This window comes from Bemisia tabaci, chromosome 1 (assembly GCF_918797505.1).
Source record: "Bemisia tabaci chromosome 1, PGI_BMITA_v3".
Taxonomy (NCBI): Eukaryota; Metazoa; Arthropoda; class Insecta; order Hemiptera; family Aleyrodidae; genus Bemisia; species Bemisia tabaci.
In genome coordinates, this window is record NC_092793.1 from 43,714,990 (window position 1) to 43,738,221 (window position 23,232).

The 23,232-nt window shown below is 38.8% G+C and overlaps 1 protein-coding gene across 8 annotated transcripts in view; it reads right to left on the bottom strand.

Moving 5' to 3' along the window:
- Positions 1–23,232, bottom strand: part of Alk (Anaplastic lymphoma kinase) — a 374,422-nt gene that overhangs the window by 95,313 nt on the left and 255,877 nt on the right. For all 8 annotated transcript variants that reach the window (XM_072301305.1, XM_072301308.1, XM_072301306.1 and 5 more), the window contains one exon: positions 6,378–6,623. In XM_072301305.1, coding sequence (XP_072157406.1) covers positions 6,378–6,623 — 246 coding nt within the window. The remainder of the gene's footprint in view (positions 1–6,377; positions 6,624–23,232) is intronic.

Consider the following 23,232-nt stretch of genomic DNA (forward strand, 5'->3'; position numbering starts at 1 on the left):
TCAGAATTAAAGAAGCTAAACAATGAACAAGAATGAATACATATTTTGGGTCAAAAGTTTCCGTCGATAATGTTGCAAGAAAGTGATGTACCTAGTCAAATAAAAACACGCTTTACGGGTGAAATCGCATAAAAATACGTTGGACATGCTGAAAAAGTCTGAAATCCATTCTTTGGTGCACAATCGGCGCAATTTATTGTGATGCCTAGGGCAAAAGGGCCTAGAAACCCCCCGATGGCTGTGGGCAGGTGGGTTTTCCGCGTGCATTTTCCGGGCCGACGGACTTTGGTCTCAGAGTGTGAGAGAGGCTGGAAATGTGCGTGGAGGACCATTTGTTTGGAGTTGCTGGTGGTGTTGATGATTTGGTGCGCTCCTTGGAGTCGAAATTGGGCAATTTGTTTGGGAAAACTAGGAGAGAAGTGTGTCGGATGTTGGGCGTGGACCCGAGGCTAAAAAAGTTTGGACGGGCGGTACAGCGAGGTCTTTGTACCGATAGCGTTTGATCTGTGTATAAGTGTGATCTGTGGATAAAAGTGTAGATTGGAATCACCCCGAGTTCCCTCCCTTAGCTCTCCCATTTGAGTTGCGCGCCCCCCTTTGGCAACGAGAGTAGCGTCAGAACAGCGACCTATTACATTATCACATGCTTCTTTGAGTTTCCTGCGTCTGCGAGCAGTTTTTGTCAGTCACCGTCGACCAAGTTTGCACAAGCAGAGGAGCAAGAAAAATTTACTTGACTAAACAAACGATTTTACAAACTTTATCTTTGGTATGATTTCAATCGTTTTCAAAATGTTTGCTTCGCCTTTTTCTTCTTTTATTTTTAGTCCGGGCAAATGAGCCATAAAAGGGGTCATAGCCTGCAAAAATCCCGAGTAGCAATGTTTTCATTGATTCCTATACAATTTTTGACGCTGAATCCGAATTTTAACTTTGCGCCAAAAAATTCGGACCGGAAAGTCGCCAAATTTGGCAAAAATGGCCTAAAATCGGCCTTTTTCCGGATTATGGCCTGTAACTTGCCTAAAATTTATCTGATGATAAAATTAGTTACTTTCAAAAATATAGTTCGTTAAATTTCCTATGAAAAAGTTCCTACACTTTTTTTTTGCTCAAGGCAAAATCAAGCGCGCTGGCGGGCTCTGAACTTTGGAAAATGAGCGAAAATTTCGCACACTGTAATGTGTTGGGTTCCTTATTATTTACATAAATTCATTTCACTTAGTGTAAATTTTATCATCTTGACTTAATTTCTTTAGAAATCACTTGTCAGACGTTTATTAAAGGAGACATCGGGCAAAAACCGCGAAAAACGCAATTTTCGCTCATTTTTCAAAGCTCGGTGCCTCCCAGCGCGCTTGAATTTGTCCTGAGCAAAAAATTGTACGACCTTTTTGTTGGAAATTTAACGAGCTTCATTTTTGAAAGTAACCAATTTTATCATCAGATCAATTTTTGGCAAGTTACAGGCCATAATCCGGAAAAAAGGCCGATTTTAGGCCATTTTTACCTAATTTGGCAACTTTCCGGTCCGAATTTTTGGGTGAAAAGTTGAAATTCGGATTCAGCGTGAAAAATTACATAGGAATCAATAAAAACATTACTAGGTACCCGGGAGTTTTGCAAAAACCACAAAAAACGCGATTTTCGCTCATTCTTCAAAGTTCGGTGCCCGCCAGCGCGCTTAATTTTGCCTTGAGCAAGAAAGGGTGTAGGAACTTTTTTATAAGAAATTTAACGAGCTTTATTTTTAAAACAACTTAATTGTCGTCGGTTCAATTTTGGACGAGTTTCAGGCCATAACCCGCTAAAAACGCAATTTTCGCTCATTTTTCAAAGTTCGGAGCCCGCCAGCGCGCTTGATTTTGACTTGAGCAAAAAAATGTAAAGGAACTTATTTATGGGACATTTAACGAACTACATTTTTGAAAATCACTAATTTTATCGTCAGATCAATTTTAGGCAAGTTACAGGCCATAATCCGGAAAAAAGGCCGATTTTAGGCCATTTTTGCCAAATTTGGCAACTTTCCGGTCCGAATTTTTTAGCGCAAAGTTGAAATTCGGATTCAGCGTGAAAAATTGTATAGGATTCTATGAAAACATCGCTACCCGGGATTTTTGCAGGCTCTTTTCCTTGTTTGCCTGGACTATTTGCAAAAATAAAAGCTTTGAATTGCCCTGCTAAAAATTTCTCATGGGAATGACATGTGATCACATGCGCTCTCACGGGAATGGCATGTGATCACATGCGCTCTCACGAGAACACCATGTGATCACATGCGCTCCCAGGGGAATGACATGTGATCTCATGTGCTCTTAGGGGAATGACACGACATCACATGTGTTCCCCTGGGGAATGGACAGGGGAGCCTGTGAGCTCCCGTGGGAGCTAACATGTGACCCGTGCGCTCCCATGAGAGTGTATATAAGACCCGTAAATGTGCTCTCGCGGGACCTCTCACGGTGTCCCATGGATCATCATTGAACTTCCGGGAAAATGCCACGGGCCCATATGTGACTGCAGTCCACCACAGTGGAGCATCACATAACTATATATTCATGGGAAATGCATACAGGACCTTACAGCGTCCTGTAAAGACGTCACCGAACTTAAGAACGGATACGGTGCGACATAACACTGCGTCTTTATCTACTTTAGATGCTTTATAAGTTATACCCTGATAAAAATATTTCCCCTGGGGCTGCACACGAGATCACATCTGCTTCCCTGAGGAATAGTAAGGAAAGCCCCTGCGCTCCCCAAGGAATGACAGGGGATCCCCTGTGCTCCCAAGGAAATGAATAGAGGGTCACCTGTGCACTCATGGGAGTCTTGGGATCTTCAGTCCTGTCCCTCCGTCCCCGCGCGTCCCGTAGCTTTAAGATTCGGTTGGCGGACTTCCGGCTCATCGGTTGTTTTTTTTAGTTTATTTATTTTTCAATCCATTTTATTTATTTGTTGATTCTTTTATTTATTGATTTTTTTAATTTATTGTTTTTTTATTTCTTGATTTTTTTTATTTATTGATTTTTTTTTATAATATTTTTCAGGTGCGTTATAGCCAAAAAGATGCTATGGAGCCAAATAAATTCGATACGCTACTACTATTTTATATAAATAATTTAACATATTTTATTTCCTTATGAAAATACATTTTATTCTACCTATGAATTGTTTATTTTAATCTACTTTATTTTATTTGATTTATTTATCCATATTAATCTTTTTTTATTTTATTTTATTTATTTATTTATTTATTTATTTATTTATTACAATCTATTCGATGTGTTTATTTATTTAGGTTAATTTATTTAATTTTCTTGTTTATTTCATTTCATTCAATTTAATTCAATTTCATTCATTTATTTTTCTTCGTTTTAATACCTATATAAACTTTTTTTATTTTGATTCGTGTGTTATTCACTTCTTTCTTTCCAAAAATTGATCTAATTTTTTACTATTTTTGTTTCCTTAAAACTGGGTAATGCAGAAATTTTCAAGAATATCGTTGCTTTTCATCATGGAATCAACGCGGCGCGGCGCTGGGGATGTTTATGCTTGCTAAATTTCCCTCGAACACACGTGAGCCTCCGGAGCTCCACGGCAGCGGCACTCGGGCGATCACGAGGGTTAAGTAACATCGGGCGTAGTTAGTACTTAGATGGGAGACCGCTTGGGAATGACCGCACTGCGGAGGTTTGCATAATAGCAAAGAATTTCTTTCATGTCTAAAACATGCCACGGCAATAGTACGAATTAATTTTCGAGTTTAATCCTTAATCTTTTTCTTCTATGGCTCTGCTAGTGGAGACGGCATTTTGGGCACGGACTAGGGAGCTTCCCATGGGAGCTACTTCTCATGGGAGCCACCTCTCAGGGGAATTATTCCCCTGCCCAAAACAGCCTGAGTGAAATTCCCATGAGAAATTTTTAGCAGGGTGAAATCTTACGCAAGAAAAGTTTATAATACGCGAGATTGTTTGTTCATTTACATTTACTTAGTTCTGTCTCCGGGCAAACCTGACTGCCAGTCACCAAGAAAAACTGCCCCCGAAAGCAGTAGATTTGCAAAAGCGTTTTCCGAACTACGAAACTCCTGCGCTAGGGAGTGGAGTCCATACTTACCTATTTGATGTGCCCAGCGTCACTTTCCAGCTAATTTCTCAAAAGATATATTCAGTTGGCTAAATCTCTTGTGTGCCACAAACTTATTGTGAACATCCACCACAGCTCAGCCAAGAAAAATTTATTTTCTGCTTTCTTTGGCATTGTGCTTTCATCGCGTATCTTCTGCCTAAGTACACGTTCGTGTTTTTTAAGCATGTATTTGCAAACATTTCGTCATTTTGCTCCCTCTTAATTCATGCCAAAGAGTTCAAATACAGATTATTTGAAATCAAATAAAGGACCCGGGCATGTTCAAAACAGGGTCAATTGTTTAAATGGCCAATTTTAAATTTTTAAATGTGTTTAAACCACCGTGACTTCGGTGTCAAAACAATCCTTTTACAGTGTGATTTTAAAGAATTATTTGTTTTTTTTTTAGTTTGGCGCAGACTGTAAAACAAACATTCCTTCAAGTATCGGTGGCCTGAAGGCCTAAAAGCAAAAACTATCAATTTTAAGTTTATTCCAATGATGGGGTGTCATATTGCGAACATGATGTCCTCAAATCCAAAGGTAAAACCTCCTCAGTGCTTTCCATTGGATCAGCATCTAGAAACCAATTGGGAACAATTCAAATCTCGGCTTGAACATTACTCGGTTGCAATCAAGTTAGCGGAACAGGAGAAAGCAGTTTAAGTGGCAATCATCCTTAACCTATTTAGTGATGAAGTGTATGATTCAGTGATAATACTAAAGCCAACCGGTCTCGACGATATGGCCGCAGTGATCAAGGTTCTTGGTAGCTTTATAAAACCTAAGCAAAATTTAATACATGCGCGCCTCATGTTCAACTCACCTAACCAACAAGAGTTAGAACCTTTTGGATCGTTTTTCTTAAATATCCAATAGTTAGCGGAAAAGTGTGAGTTCGGGGACCTCAACAGCTCACTGATTCGAGATCGTGTAGTGATTAATTGGCATTACGGATCAGAAGTTAAACGGAAGAGGCTCCTGGGCCAAGAGAAGCCATTAGACAAAGTGTTGCAAATCTGCCGTCCAGTGGAGGCTGCATGGACGAGACAGAGCAAAGGACGTGCAAAAAGCCAGTACAACAAGGGCTGTCAACCACACAACGCCCCCCCCCCTCCTAAAAAATTTGAGCAGATGCGGCAGTGGGTCAAAGTTGAAAATCGGCAAAATTTTTGCGAATTTTTCACACGAGAACTAAAAAGTTTTGTAAATTGAAAAAAATATTTTTACAGAACAGTTATATTTAAACTAGGGGGCCCTGCCCCCTGACCGCTACGCGGCCCAACCCCCTGGAGGGCCTTTGGTGCGCAAATGCGTTTATGCGAGGTTATGCCAACGCCACAATCGAAACCGGAAGAATGAGAAAAAATTGAGTAAAAACCTTATACTTTGGACCTTGTACCTTGAACCCTAAGCGATGCACCGTTCCTCAACTCTCGGAATGAGGAGCCCTACACGAGGTTTTCCATTGTTCTATTGTTCATTTGAGTCACTCAGGTAGAATCCCAGACCTCGACGTTTCCAGCGGAAACGACATTATCTCTCCCGCTATTAATATCGGACATAAAAAGACATGAGCTTTAAAAGCTCTACAACATTAAAAGTTCGGGATTTCATAATTGTTTGCACATCTACAGCTATTACGGATGACACCCATGTAAAGATCATCCTTATCGGCCCGGTAGTTCGTCAGAAATAGTGCTTCCAAGATTTTGCTTGTAGCTGTATAATATAGATTACATAATTGACTAACTGTAGCTAGTCAATTATTTTGCCACTTTCTTTCTTAACTCTTATGATACAAAGTAATTAATATGTTATTAATTCTACACACATTACTTATAATTTTAGCTAATTGTATATATTTCCTGTATTGGAAGCTTACAATAAAATAATTCTTTGGAAAAAAAAAGAAAAAAGAACAGATTATTCCGAATGTCGTTTTCAGTGTCTTCCTTTTTTAGTCAGAACAACAATTTCTCTACATGCATGCAAATGTCACGTGCACTTGAGATTTTCACTGATAGTACTGATTTGCTCTTGGTTGCAATCAGGTTAATTTTGCGAAAAGCAGGAGCCCCTTCTTTGCCTTGAAATTGAACATAGATTTATATAAATTTCAAAATTTGATATGGAGTAAAAAAAGCCGAAAGGAAAACTGACAATTTAGAACTCATCATAAAATGAAAGTGACATCATGACATGAGTCATACTAGTAAAAAAAAAGAGATACTTACGGATACAAGATCGACCATTTGCATCAAGGATCCAAGTATCTGGACAAATGCATGCAGTGTCTTCTCGATTTTCATCAAGAGCAATGCAACGGTAGTCACATCGACAAGCAGGTGTAGATAGAGCTGGTATTATGATCACTTCACCTGATCCGCTGTTTGAACCACTGCGCGACCTTCCGAATTTCCCCCCAACCTTTGACCAACCGCCTTCTCCATTGTGAATACTTTCTGTCCACGAGTCTCCACCTGAAGGGGAAAAATACAGAAATTCAGAGTTCAAAAGGATAAGTATAAAAAAAGAGAGAAGAATTAGAAAAAAACGGAATGTGCGGTGAGGGGTCAGTATTTTGGACACGAATAGGCCGATTTTGGATTTCTCAGTTACGATATGGGTCAAAATTTTCTGTACTTGCAAGAATATTGAAATAATTTCAAAATTTTGACATAAACCCCGACTTTTGAAGTACGGATCCCCCCTGTACCTCTTCTCTCAGGAATGATGGGGGAGGGGCGGCTCAGGGACCATGAAATTCGGAATCCTTGTGCATGGAATTATTCTCTACCTAGTGTTGTAATGTCAGAAAGCATCATATAGATATGGCAACCATGGATCATGTGACCAGGTCAAACCCCACTCAAAACCACAGACACATACAAGATGTCCGACCATGAAAGTTCTTGAATAAACAGGTGTAATCTCGTAAAAGTCTTTATTTATGTTTCATCAAAAGTCCTTCAAAAGTATAGATAAAACATGGCGCAGTCGAATGTATTTACGTGCCGAAAGTGTTTTGAAAGCCAATAGTGAAAGCCAAAGTTATTGAAAGTGAAATATCGTATCTCTAATGAAAGTGCAAACGTGACTGAGAACAGTGAAAGCCTATTTTGAAGCCTAAGGTGAAGCACATGCAAATTTGAAAACTGTAAGTTTTGGATATCTTACAATTATGGAAGTTTGTTCTAAACCAAAACCGTTGAGTGTCAAAGGTAACCTCAAAGAAAACTGGAAGAGGTTCAAGCAAGAATTTGAAGACTTGCTAGTCTCAATGGAATGGGACTCAAAATCAGATAAAGTCAAAGCGGCCAAATTAAGAAATTTAATTGGTCCTGAAGACCGAGAAAGAATTGAAGCTCTAGGTCTACAAACGTCTGAAGACTATAGTGAACTGATATCGAAACTAAATGCTTGGGCGGAACCTCAGAAAAATATCACAATGGAAAGAGCTAAGTTCAGCTCTCGAAACCAAAATCCGAATGAAAGTTTCGACGAATACGTGTCTGATCTAAAACGTCTGATCTCCACGTGTGAATATGGTACTCTCAAAGATGAGATTTTAAAAGACCGAATTGTCTTGGGAGTAGCAGATGTTAAGTTAAAAGAACATCTTCCCCGAATCTCTGATCTCACCCTAGATAAAGCAGAGAAGTTAGCACACGCGGTTGAAACTGCTAAAGCAAGCATAGCGGTGATGTCATCATCCGAGCAACATGAAGTAAACCATGAAGTGAATCCAGTCCAAAAATTCAGAGGTCGTGGTCGCGGGCGAGGAAATTTTCAGAGGTCATCCAACTCGCAGCGTGGTCAAAGCAGAAGCAACCAGCCAAATGGACAGTATCAGCAACAAAGATCTCAATACTCTCAATCACGTGGTGGAAACCGAGGTGACTATAACGGAAATTTCAGAGGTAAACAGTCTAATTATTGTCATAGGAATGATAACTATTATTGTAAAAAGTGCGCAACAAAGAATGGGCCGAGACAATGTCCAGCCCATAATAAAGAATGTGGAAGATGCTTCAATCTACATCATTTTGCAAGGTGTTGTAGGGCTAATAATGTAAATGAAGTTAACGTAGAAGAAAAGAAAAACGGTGTTGTTAAGCGAGCAGTCGAATCCGTTGTTCACAGAGAATGTCATGAGCTAGTAGCGTACAGCCCAAAAGCAAGTTTTTATGAAACCAGGGTAATAAATTGTGACAAAGCAGATAAATGTCTTGAAACTGCCACTAAGAATTTAGAAATTGGAAAGCCAGCTGAAAATGCTAATGAGAGTCAGGTAAATGTCCTTGATGTCCAAGATCACCCAAATGTCAGTAGCGTTGGTGAACAGAAAAAGCCAAGAAAGGAATGGAGAGAAACAATATTCCTTGAAAACGTTCCGGTTAGTATGAAACTGGACCCGGGGAGTGAAGTAAACACTCTACCAGAAAGCATTTTTAAAGCTATTTTAAAGAAAACTAAAATTCCACTGGAAAAGACAAACGAAATATTAGGTGGAATAGGTCACGGTGTAGCTAGACCTCTAGGTATTGTAAGAAAGGTGGATTGTAAAACAAGTTTTGATGTGCGAGGATATTTTGATTTCTATGTCACAAAAGATAGTGGACACTAAAGCATTATTAGGTATTGAAGCGTGTGAACGCCTTGAATTAGTAATAAGAAGGGTGCACTCTGTTAGCACTAATGCAGAACAAGCAGCTTTTGTTGAGAAAAATAGAGATGTTTTTACTGGTAGCGGCAAAGTTCCAGGTTTAGTTAGTTTTCAGGTAAAACCGAATCCTGACTTTAAAATTTGGATGAGGCTATTCGTCGGTACGGTACCGACGGATAAATGGCTATTCGTCGGTACCGTACCGATGAATAAATGGCTATTCGTCGGTACCGTACCGATGAATAAATGGCTATTCGTCGGTACCGCATCGGCGACATCTAATAAATAAAATTATACACGGTCCGCCGTGACCTTGAACTTCTCGGCGCCGTCCCGCGGCCCCCCTGTGTCCCACGCTCCTGAGGATCGATCGGCGGGACCCTTGCGGCCGGGTCTCCGGTCCCCCCGCCGGGTTTTCCGGTCCGACCATCCGGGGGGTCGCTGCAGCCCCTAAGGGTTTTTTTCGGGAAAACCGCCGCCGTTCCCGCCCCGTTTGTCCTTTCGGCTCGGGATTCGGCACGCGGGTGCCCCCGGGCGGCCGGAGCTTATGTTCCGGGAATCACCGACTCCGACCTCTCCGGAGGGGCGCTGCGTCCCGAAAGGCCGTTTTTTACGATCCCCGCACGGAGTGCCCCACTTTTTACCTTCCCGTTCGTCCCCCGGGCTCCCGGTTCCGTCTGCGGGTCGGCGGCGTTCGGTCAGGTTGGATTTCGCGATCCCTCCATCCGGGGGTGCGCTGGTGCTCTCCGACGGTTTTTTGGAAAAATCGACCTGGCTCCCTTCCTGCCTGGCTTATCGGTGCCGCTTTTGGATCGGAGGTTCCAAAAGTCAGAGTAGTACATACAGAGTAGTAGTACATTTCAGTATTATGATGATTCATTTGACAGTGAAGTACTTTTCAGTATTATGATTATTTATTTGACAGAGTAATACATTTCAGTATTATGTGAGAGTATTAAATACATAAATTAAATTTGGAGAATATTTCTTTACAACTCGTGTTGGGTTTTTTTCCATCTTTCAACCAATTTTTAGCTCTTATCTTCCACCAAAATATTATTAAGAAATCATATCTTTAATATAATTTACGTACTAGAATCAAAGTACGGTACCGACGAATAGCTATTTATTCATCGGTACGGTACCGACGAATAGCTATTTATTCATCGGTACGGTACCGACGAATAGCCATTTATCCGTCGGTACCGTACCGACGAATAGCCACTTCGTTAAAATTTTACCTCCGAGGCGGTATCCGATTGAAACAAGTGAAAAACTGTTGAATAAATTAAATAAATTGGAGAAGCAAGAAATAGTTTTAAAAATTCCAATAAATGAAAAACGGTTATGTGTCAGTAATATATTAGTCCGTGAAAAACCGGATGGTGATTTACGGTTATGTCTTCATCCAAAAAATTTAAATGAGTGCCTCATAACAAGAAAATGTGCTATCCCTACTGTTGATGAAATCAGTGCAAAGCTGTCAGGTAAAAAATGGTTCACAGTGTTTGATGAAAAAGAAGCGTTTTATCATTTTGAGCTGGATGAATACTCAAGTCGTTTGTGTGCATTTAACACGCCTTTTGGAGTCTATAAATTTTTACGTATACCTTTTGGGATAATCTGTGCAGCAGAGTGTTGCCATGAAAGAAATGTAACTATTTTTGGAGGAATCAAAGGTGTGACAGTGTACATCGATGATATCCTCGTAGCAAATGACACAGAAAAAGAACACGATGAAAGCATCAATCTGGTAATAATTCAGGCCAGAAAACATAATGTTAAATTTAAGTTGTCAAAACTTCAATACAAACAAAGGTTTGCGCATTTCACTGGGTTTATTTTTTCGGAAAAAGGAAGGCAAATCGACCCGGAAAGAACGAGAGCGTTAACTGCGATTGTAGACCCCAAAAATAAAAAAGAACTAATGTCAATAATGGGGATGTTGAACTATGTAAGACAGTTTTTGCCTAATCTAAGTAATGAATCAGCTCTTTTACGTGAGTTACTTAAAAAAGATGTAGAAATTTTGTGGACCCCGTATCACTCTGAAGTGTTAGCAAAATTAAAAAAGAGAGTTGCTGAAGCACCTATTATAAGTAATTTCGATTCGTCTCAAGAAATAGTGTTACAATCAGATGCGTCAAAATCAGGAATTGGAGCATGTTTGATGCAGTTGGGTAGACCAGTTGCCTATTATTCTAAGGCTCTGACAGAAACACAAACCAACACCTGGGGTCAAATCGACAAGGAATTTTATGCAATAATTGCAGCGCTTGAACAATTCTACCAATTTACTTATGGTAGAGATGTAACTGTTGAATGTGATCATAAACCTATTTCTTATTTGGTTCATAAGGACATAAGTAAAATTAAATCTCAAAGATTGAAGAAATTCAGACAAAGGTTGTATAATTTCAAAGTTAAGATAATATTTAAGCCAGGTCGAAAAATGTACATAGCTGATCTGTTGTCTAGGCAATATTTGCAGGATGTAGCGGAAGACGATCCAGAAGAAATGGAGTATGTCCATTCCGTTCTAACTGAAGAAAAAGGTAGTTTAAGTGATTTAGAAGAGTTGAAGCGAGAAACAGAAAATGACCCAGCTCTACAAATTCTAAAAGAATACCTACTCAATGGTTGGCCTAATAATAAAAGTGTTTGGCCAGATAATGTAAAACCATTTTGGAAAATTAAAGAATTTTTGTATCTAGAAGATGGAGTAATTTTTAACGATGAGAGAATTGTGGTTCCAAGAGCAATGAAAGAAAAATTTCTTACGCTGTTGCATTTAGGTCGTTTTGGTATTTCAAAAACTATTGCGAAAGCCACTGAATTGTATTATTGGCCAGGTATGAATTCTGATGTAACGAATTTTGTAAAAAATTGTCCGATTTGTGAAAAATTTTCAATGAACAATCGTAATGAACCCTTGATGCCCATCGAATTACCAAAGAATGTATTTGAAGTTTTAGGTATTGATTTTGCTGAGTTAAACGGGGAGAGTTTCCTTATTTTAGTGGATTATCTGTCTAAATGGTTAGAAATAACAAAAGTCCCATCTCACCATGCTAGAACGGTGATTAATGCTGTAAAACCAATCTTTGCAACGCATGGTTATCCTAAAGAAATTATTTGTGATAATGTCCCTTTCGGAGCCAGAGAATTTAAAAATTTCATTGAAGAACATAAGGGTGAGATCCTAACAACCAGCCCAAATTTTCCTCAAGCACATGAAATGATTGAAATTTATGTAAAAATAGCCAAAGGAATGATAAAGAAAAGCAAGGAGTCTAAGGTTGATCTTGATGAAATGCTGTTAGAATATAGAAACATGCCTTTGACAGGTATGAAAGTCAGTCCAGCTCAAATTTTAATGAGTCGTCAGTTGAGAAGCAAGTTACCTGTTAATCCTAATCAGTTAAAACCTAAAGTAGTGAATGCAAGAGAAAAGTTTCTTGAAAAGCAAGCTAAAGTTAAAGAACAGTTTGATAAATCTGCTACACGATCTGAAACTGAGTTTAAGGCGGGTGACAATGTTGCTGTTCGAAAAGATAAAATCTGGATTAAAGGAATAATTGTAGGTCCAGCAGGTACCCCTCGTTCGTATATTGTTCAAACAGCTCATGATAATTTGCGTAGAAATACCTTTCATTTAAAAAAAATCTCAAACTGAACGTTTCAATCCACTTTTGCAACAAAATGACAACTATGATTTTCTGGAGGCAGAATTAAATGATAATACCCAGTTACATAATGTAATTGAACCTAATAATAATGTACCCCCAAATGCACAAGTTGTTAATAATGCCCTGCCTAACGGTCAAGCGCAAAATAATGAACCTGAAAATGTAATTCCACGTAGAATTAGACGTGTCCCTGAGTGGCACAAAGATTATGTTATGTAAAACTCAGAGTAAATTCTGTTTTGTAACCCTCTCAAGTGTAATCTGTGTATTGTACTAAAATTTAAAAAAAAAAAAATTCTCAAAAAGGGAGATGTAAAGTAAGATTTAAATTTTTTTTCTCAAAAAGGGAGATGTTGTAATGTCAGAAAGCATCATATAGATATGGCAACCATGGATCATATGACCAGGTCAACCCCCACTCAAAACCACAGACACATACAAGATGTCCGACCATGAAAGTTCTTGAATAAACAGGTGTAATCTCGTAAAAGTCTTTATTTATGTTTCATCAAAAGTCCTTCAAAAGTATAGATAAAACACCTAGACAATATTAATTTCCTAGGGGGGGGAGGGGTCGGAAATTTTATTACTGGGGGAGGAGGGGGGCGTTTATCGATGCAACCGAAGCCAGTGGGGTTGACTTATCCTCAAACAAATAAAAACAATCGAATGTGAATGTGTCGTGTTGATTATCTTTAATTTGATATTTTATCCTTTCGACGAAGATCGTTTTTCAAATTACATGTTCATTGTTCATTACTGTTTCATTATTTCATGCTTTCATTATTCATATTTCATTATTTCATTGTCTTTCCTGAAGATACTAATCCCATTCCCTGCCGGGAATGTATCTATGCCCATATCCCTTTGCCTGGGTGTCATTCTTCCTCGCTGCCGCTAGGATCTTTTTTCAGCTTCCGAGTCCTCCTGTTCCCAATCAGCTTTCTAGAGAGCTGTCCAAAACAAAAGTGTCATGTTTCAACAGCGAGGGTGGTCACGAAAATAGTCTATCAAAGCGCGACTGCTGCGGTGAGCATAGCACACTGTCTTGTGACCGCGTGCTTAAGTTACTGTTTTGTCTTCTTGTGAACACAGACTTGAGTTCTCACTCAGTTTGCCTTTATTGTGCCAAGATAAGATATGAATATGTATAAAGTGCAAGGCCTTGTTCGGCTGTCTTCGGCCGCTGTCACAGAACCCTCTTGAGTGTAGTCAGAAAGACAATGTCGATCTGTCATCATGATCTTTATTGAAAGAAGTTATAAATCGCCATGTGACTCAACATCCCTTTTGATATCATTTACAGTGAAATATTTGTAAATCACTGAATGGCTAGTAGCCAGTTGTGCATACAGGCAGTCAATGTTTCATCTAGGCTGAATCTTCGATGCAATTAATGGTGGGGTACCCAAGAAGCAATGATCGCAATAAATAGCGATTTTATCGGTTGGTTATCGCGATTATATCGATGGCAATATATCGAGATATTATCGCATTGAAAATCGCGATATATGGCGATTAAATCGCTACAAATCGCAATTTTTGGTTCGATAAAATCGTGATCAATTTTATCGACAAAAATATTGATCACGATTTAATCGCGATAAATTGTCGGGCGATAAAAGGGCGATTTTATCGCGATAAGATCGAGGATAATCGCTCAAATGTTGATGATCCTGGCGATTATATGGCCTATAAAATCTCAATATAGGTACTATTGAGATTTTTCCGTTGAGAAATGTTACTTGGGTACCTACATTGGAAGCGAAAAAAGTCCATCCTTCTTTCATATTTCCAGGATGTTTTGAGGGTCCCTCCGAGGTTTGGTTGTGATTTTACAGCTACCTAATGGCTCTCGCATTCGTCAATAACGACTTAACTTAGGGAGGACCCCTTGACAATCCAAACGATCTCCAGACTATCCAGTACCTAAGCTAAAAGATTGTTTTTAAGAACTGAGGCGTCAATATCATTCAATTGGGTATGGGTGGAAGGCAACAATTTAATTTTTTTTTTTTTTTTAAGTTAAGCCCACGCCACGATCTTGCTTCAAACGAATATTGTGATCTCCATGTTCTAAAGCACGTGGAAACCAAACCAATACAAATACATCTTATAGTTTTAAGTAGTAAAAACATAGTGCAAGAACAGAGGAACGCTGATGTACATTACACGCAATTGTACAATTACTGTTGAATATATATTGATGAAATGGTGCCTCGAGTATATTCTTGTTTTACTGGAAACTTTAACAGTCCCAACTTGCTAGAGAGAAGTCGGTGCTAACTTCAGCTACCTAGTCGATATAATTCAACAAAACTTCTTTTAACATTATTTTTTAAAATTTCAGCAGGCTCAATCTTTTTCTCGGAAACAACCGCATCTGTCCCTTCTGAGAACTTCGAGAATTTGCTGCAACATCAGGAGTAAATTATTTTCAGGGATTCGTAAAATTTCTCCGGTAAAACTCTACCTATAGAATGGCTTCAGTGTAGGTACCTAGGTATATTGATCCGCAGGCCTTTGCGATGCAATTTAATGCAGCATTTGAAGCTTGAGAAAACTTTGCCCCCCTCTGTTTTCGATGCGAAACAATCGGATAAGCTTCTGAATTCTCATGGTGGTAGGTAAAGGGGCAGAATCAGCGGTACAAAATTCCATGAAACATTTTAAAACGAAATCTCATTTACTTTCGTGAAATCTCATATTTTTTCTATAACTTCTGCAAGGGACTCAGTTTGCCATGAAATACATAAAATGGGTGAAATCTTAACTTTAACATTTTGAAAACAAGCCAAAAAACCCTGCCGCAAGCGGCAGGGTTTTTCCGTGGGGTTGCCGGCAAGTAGGGGACGACATGTTTCACTGACATGTTTCCAACACATTTTCAAAGCGAATACATGAAATGAGCAAGTTGGCCGTGTCTTTGAAACATATTGAAAACATATCGAAAATGTGTCTAATTGTGGTCATTCAAACATTTTTTTAAAATAAGTTGGAAACATTTTAAAGTTATTTCAAAAAGGCATAAATAACCCACCCAAAAAATGTGCAAGAATTGTGTCAGCTATGTGTTGTCAATACATTGCAGTCCGTTCAATAAACTATATCAGAAAGGTTTCAAAAACATTATAAAACCATTGCCACAGTAAGCCTACGATTGAAACATATTTACGGAACATTTCTGCCACAATTTATACGAAAATCAATGAACCTTTATTGACACCAATCAGAAACAATTTGTAATTGCGTCAATTTTTTTTTAACGACCCAGGCACAGATTCATATTAGATTTGTGTACAATATGTTGTGAAAGGAGATCAACTGAATATTTTGGAAACATTTCTGACACATATTTAAAACGTTGCTACAGAAATTCTTGGAAGTTCGAAGTTTCTGAGAAATAAACCTGACATATTTCTGACACAATTTGGCAACGTTTCCAAGATCCCTCAAAAACATGTTTCAGAAACAACTGGCAGACATTTCGTATTTTTAATCTGATGAGGTACAGCTATGTTGAATCTATGTATGAAACGTGACGGAGGGGTGTTTGAAACGCCTTCAGATTTTCGTGTACGGATTTCCCTCATTGCTCTCGAGTTGAAATACTTGCATCACTCTCATTTAATTGATCCGCGGCGATTGTACGTCATAACCGTTTAAAAAATTAATTTAAACGCATAAGGGTGAGGAAATTTATTTCAGAAATGAGTCAGGAATATAGGTATCAGTTAAACAAAACAGTGCCTTGATTGTCATTAAAACCTGGTGAACACAAATTGAAAACATTTCTCAGACCTTTCTAAAAATTTTCCTGGTTCAAACTGGCCCCACCAGAGAGCGTTGACGTTGCATTTTCCAATTTTACCAAATTTTGGTTTATTTTGAAACCGTACATCATGCTTTGCGTATACTTTTCTAAAGTGAGGACGTCCTAATCCCTCTGATAGTTTGATTCTGATAGAGTGAACCCATAGTTCCATACATTCCTTAGGCATAGTCTATAATCAGGCCGCCCAGGCACTTGATTTGATAGCTATAATGCCTCCACGACATTTGCTAAAACAGATGTCTGAAAATTTTTGTATGGTAAGAAGTAGTGACATGGGGATGTATTCAACACAGAGTGGGCTCGTGTTTAACACCATATGGACTGTAGTGACTATACCAAAAATGTGTCATAAACATTTAGAAAATTAGAGGAAAATCTGAGTTTAAAGGCTCGTTGTTTTAGAAATGTGTCATAAATGTGTCAAAAATGCACTGCCAACGGTGACCTTTGCCCAGTGTGTCATTGAAATATGTAAAAAAAGAATTCGAAACATTTCGGTGACACAATCTGCAAATGTTTCACAAACACCTAAAAAGTGGTGATGTGTTGAACACAGAGTGGATTCGTGTTTGACACTTCATTCGGGGTTTTAAAGTGTCTCGTGAAACATTTCAGAAATGAGGCTTGGTGTCAATGACACGTTTTTAAGATATCTTTAAAACTAGGTGTGCTAATAGGGTAGAGAATGACATAGTGCACAATATCAGGTCCAAGCACTTGATCTGGTATGGACATGTGCGAAGGATGGCAGACGATCGGTTGCCCAAGCAGGTTTTCGATTGGGTTCCTCCCAGAAGGCGACGCGACGGCGCGGCGTGGACGTCCTGTGAAAGGTTGACGACAAGAGGTGGAGGAGGAGATCAGAAGAAGCCAATTGGCTATAATGATCTCTGGGAGGATAGGGGGCAACTAGGGGGCTCCGCCCCCTATGCTACGAGGCCCAACCCCCTGAAGGCGCTTCGCGGCCCCATTTTTAACCTCCTATCAATGTTGGTTTTATTTTTCACCTAAAAAATTACGATATGAGGTATACTTTACTTTCAGAATGATATAATTTTTGTTTTTGATGAATAAAGAAAAAAAATTTTGTTTTTGAAGCCAAAAGGTCGCGTTTTGCAATGACAAATTAATGACACATTGCAGTAAAACAACAAATAATGAAAATCAGGTCATAAGTAAGTAGCTGAGGAGTCAGGAATCGAACCCAAATCTTGAGACATGCGGGTACTACCGATGTCGTAGACGACTTGGCCACCGCTCATCTTGAAATGAATCGGGGCGAATCTTGTGTTGATAAGTAAAGCTGATGCGCAGGCTACTCAGCCACTGCCAGAGGCCACTGAGCAACCTTCTGCGCATAGCGGTAGCAGGCACGGATCATTCTGTAGATTCGCTTACTTTTATAACTGATTATAAAAAGAACCTGAGTCCTATTTCCAAAATATGATTAGAACGGGCTCATCTAGAGCCTATCACCCATCGATAACCGCAAAAATCATGACAATCGGTTCGGTAAAACGCTGGAACTAACAATAAGCGTTACCAGTTACGCGAAATTAGGAGGTCTCGCGGAGCTTATAGTATCGATAGATAGCGGTTGGGCGTCGCAGAGCGCGAGGCTGCGCTATAAAAGCGGCTTTACCTATATGTATGCATGTGCTTATGTAAGTAACACGTCAATATCCTCGACCAGATGTTTTACCCAAAAACTGTTTTATGTATGTTTAAGTGTAATTATTGATTATCCCACCTATAATAGTTACCGGATCTATGTCAGCAATTCTTTCGTTCACGATAACTATCGTTAGATTTACGTTAGCTGTCTCAAATTTTGTAATTTTGTCCATTTTGATCTGATGAAGAACTGTATAGATTTTCGGTTAAATCGCATTTACCGTTTACTTATAAACGGTAATTACCGTAAGTGCCCTACTTACGCTGTTTTCCACTAAACTGTTTTTATGAAAGTTTCATTCCTTGGTTTCCTTGGTAACCTTTGTTTGCTATCAGCTGATGTTTTATTTCCGTTTCTCGGCCAAGTCAACGAATTTTTTACCTTTTTTTTTTTTTTTTTAATCATTGCCAGGTTAGTTCTAATTTTTTTGCCAGCATTTATTCTACCCCTCCCCTCCCAGCTCACTTTTCTAACTCCCGTAGCCCCCCCCCCCCACAACTAATTTTATTTATATTTTTTTTCTTATGGCATGCCTTGCACCCCTACCATCATATTTTGGGGTTTCATTCGTAGGGATAAAATATTGTATTGTATATAGATCTTCGATATATCGCTCGATATAAAGCAGGATAGACAGGGATAAGACGGAATTTATTGATTTTCACCGGGATAAAAGGTAGGAATTTTGAGAAAAGGGGAATAATCAGTGTGAAACGGGGTAGATAAGAATTAAACAGGACAGATAGTGATTAAACAGGGTAATGTCTATCGATCTTCGATATATAGTTCGACATAAAATATGATATAGACATGGATAAAACGGGATGGGGAACGACATTGATATTAATTGAGTTAAATGGAGGAAGTTTGAGAAAAGGAGAATAATCAGTGTGTAACCGTAAAGATAAGGATAAAACAGGATAGGTAGGGTTATCCCACCCTTCGATACATCGATCTTTGCTTATCGATCTTTGATAAATTGTCCGATATGAAACAGGATGGGAAAGTGGCATAATCAATTTGAAACAGGATAGATAGAATAAATCAGGATAGATATGGGTAATATTGGATATAGATAGGGATAAAACGGGATGTATTGATATTAACCGGGATAAAAGGGATGTTTATCGTGTTTGAAGATTTTGCTGTGTTTGTTGTGTTTGATGTATTTGTTGTGTTTGTAGTGTTCGTCGTGTTTAATATGTTTGCTGTGTTTGTTATGTTTGCTGTGTTTTTTGTGTTTGATGTGTTTAATGCGTTTGGGGTGTTTGATGCATTTGTTGTGTTCGATGTTTTTGTTGTGTTTGATGTTTTTGTTGTGTTTGATGTTTCATGTGTTTCTGTCGTGTTTGATGAGTTTGCTGTATTTGTTGTGCTTGATGTGTTTGTTGTGTTTGATGTGCCTGTTGTGTTTAATGCGTTTGTCAAAAGTTTGATGTGTTTGTCGCATTTGATGAGTTTGCTATATTTGTTGTGTTTGATGCGCCTGTTGTATTTAATGCGTTTGTTGTGTTTGATGTGTTCGGTTTGTTTCTACTCAACTCACCTATATTCTATCTTCAAGTATATAGGCCGTCCCAAAAATCCCTTCCACCCCTTCTAAAATTTTACCTAATTAATATTTTGAAACAAAACTTCGGGAATGTTCAAAGATCAATGTAAGCTACTTTCAGGGCCCCCAAACTTTTGCCCCCACCCCCGGAGGAGGGGCTACGGGTCCCAACTTTTTTTTTCAAACGGCAACATCTCTTTTGTGACACATCAATTCAAAGAGAATTAGAAAAGAAAATTTTTAGCACAAACCGCAAGTCAAACTCTTGATTTTTGACAAACCGGCTGCCGATCAAATTTCAAAATATCGGAAATCTAAATCCCCGTTTCCTTCGATGGATTGGGATGAAACTTGGTTCTCAAAGGTTTTTTTAAACGAGAAAAACGATTCTGGCATTATTTTCCCCGAAAATTTTTGTCCTTTTCAAAATGACGGCGGTCAATATGGCGACCTTGAGCGGCAAGAGAATAAATTAGGCTGCTTATCGATGTATTTGCATGAAACTTGGTATCAGGGGACACTTCGGCATGAAAAAGACGAATCTGTCATCGGATTTTTTGAAATTCTGAATAACTTCAAAATGGCGAGGAAAATGGTGGAAACTTGGTATTACGGACGTTTACGGGTGGACTCGCATGCTGCCATTTTGAAAGTATTTGACATTTCAGAAATGCATTGCGGAAGAGAGTTTTGTCGAACCAAAAACCAACAGGACCCAGAGTTTCATTCGCATCCAACTGTAACCGTCCGTAATACCAAGTTTCTGCACTTTCCAGATGCAAAAGGATTGATAAGCATAAAACTGCATTTATCCCGTTTAATCTAAGTTCATCCTAATTCAGTAACATTCATCCTTGCCGGACAAAGAATTTGATTTTAAATTAATTGAATTTCAAATAAATTAAATCCGTCGAGTTTTATAAATTGAGATTAAGATAAAGAAAAATCTAATCACACATTGGTAGGTAATAGGTCTCCCCGTAACTAAATTTTTGATGAAGCATCTAGACCCGTGACTTCAGTCACGGGCTTTCCGCTAGTGTTATATAGATTTAGGTCAGAAATTACGATTGAGCGAGGTAGAACACCCCCCCCCCCCCCGCTTCACATCGACCCCCCCCCCCCCCCCTCTTAGGAAATTAATATTGTCCAGAGAATCATTCCATACTTGTGGTCGGTCGATTTTCCACACATCCTCGCGATCCTGGAATTTATCCGACCGACAATAGCCGAGAAAAAGACCTAAAGCGGTAGGTCTGGACCGCCTTATATGTATTGTTGAGTAATCCTAAATTTGGATAGCGGTAAACAAAGGAGACACACCTGTACAAAGGGCCTTTTAAATGAGAATTAGCCTGGCATATTTGAGGATGAGGCTAAGGTTGATTAAAAACACCTAATGGCGATTTAGGAGATTGCGATGGCTGTTGCGTCATAGCCAGAATGTATAGTTATACTCAGATGAATTTACACAATTTTCGAAACGGCTCCTCGAATCCAACGAATTGCTCAAGGGCTCATTGAGTTAGGGAATTGAGCCGGAAGTTGAGTTTTTTATTAGGTAATGTTTGAAGTTGCTATTGACATAAGAATAACAAATATTCGGCATTACGTAGGTAGTTGAGATGATGTTGATCCTGGCTATTTTTATTGTCCATTTAGTAGGGTTTAGCGATGGATTTATACCGCCATGCTACGGATGAGCACAAGGTTGATGAAGAATAGGATATCACAGCAAAGCAACTTTAACCTTGGACCAATTTCGAGGCGTCTTATGACCGGTGCCATGTCCATCCTCACTTTCCAACATTCCTGTTAATGAGTGTAATGTTAGCATATTGATAGCAATGTGCTAGTATTAAGTTTTCAAGCATAATACTGAGTAACGTAATGTTAGCAATATGTCCGTATTATACCAGCTATATGTGAGAATTAAGTTCGTTAGTGATACATTATATGATTATATCCTAGCCATATGTGTCATATGTTAGCATTAAGTTGGTCAGCATTATACTAGTATTACACTCAGCAGTGTAATGCTAACCATGCACGAGTTATACGTTAGCATTAAGCTGGTCATCATTATACTAGTATTATACTCAGCAGTGTAATGCTTACCATACAGGGTGTCCCAAAAGTCCGTAACCCCCCCCCCCCTCGTAACTTTTCAGCGGTTGGAGATAGAAAAACGAAACTTTGGGAATGTTTCTATCTTAAAGGGGTCCATTTTCTAGGGGGGGGGGGGGTCAACATTTTTGTCCCCCCCCTCAGGGGAGGCGCGGGGGCCCCCAACTTTTTTTTTCAAATGGTGACACCTATCTTGTGACACATTATTAGAAAGAAAAACTAAAAAACTTAAAAAACTAAGAAATTTGACACTAACCGCAAATCAATATCTTAATTTTTGACCGAGTTATGATAGGTCAAAGGTCAAATTTGACCTATTTTCAAACAATCATATTTCCGGTTCAAATCATCGTAAAGAAAAAAATAAAATGGGGAAATTTACCAAATTGTAAGCACTTTCAAGTAAAAATCACAGAAATTACTTCAAACTAATTTTAAGGGGGGTTTCGGACCCCTAAATACGTCATTTTAAAGGTCATACGATATTCTCGCGAAATGAGCCGATTTCCCCTTACTTTTCCTCAACTTTATCTTAGTAAGTTAAAAATTAGTTCAACATTGCGTTTTCAAGTCCCTAAATTTCGAAGAAAATTTTAAAAAAATGAAATTTAAATGATTGAATTGAATCACCTTAAATTTCGTTTTTTGAACTTTGCTCGAAATATGGGGACTTGAAAACGCAATGTTGAACTAATTTTGAACTTACTAAGATAATGTTGAGGAAAAGTAAGGGGAAATTGGCTCATTTCGCGAGAATATCGTATGACCTTTAAAATGACGTATTTAGGAGTCCGAAACCCCCCTTAAAATTAGTTTGAAGTAATTTCTGTGATTTTTACTTGAAAAGGCTCACAATTTGGTAAATTTCCCCGTTTTATTTTTTTCTTTACGATAATTTGAACCGGAGATATGATTTTTTAAAAATAGGTCAAATTTGACCTTTGACCTATCATAACTCGGTCAAAAATTAAGATATTGATTTGCGGTTTGCGCCTAAATTCTTAGTTTTTTATGCTCTTTCTAATGATGTATCACAAAATAGGGGTTACCATTTGAAAAAAAAGTTGGGGGCCCCCGCGCCCCCCCCTGAGGGGGGACAAAAATGTTGACCCCCCTAGAAGATGGACCCCTTTAAGATAGAAACATTCCCAAAGTTTCGTTTTTCTATCTCCAACCGCTGAAAAGTTACGAGGGGGGGGGGGGTGCGGACATATAGGACACCCTGTATACGAGTTATATTTTAGCATTAACTTAGTCAGCAATAAACGAGTATTATACTCAAAAGTGTAATGCTAAGCATATACGAGTTATATGTCAGCATTAAGTTGATCGGGTAGGTATTACAATCCAGAGTCATAGAATAATAACTAGCTGACGAAGCTAGCGAAGCTATTTATTATTCCATGCCAGAGTGTTATACTACTTAGGGATTATGTATGGGGTAGTGTTGTACAATGAGGTTTGTATTGACATTAAATTATAGGTCCATATTAATAACTAGGGGGTGCGTCCCCTGACCGCAACACGACCCAAACCCCAACGACG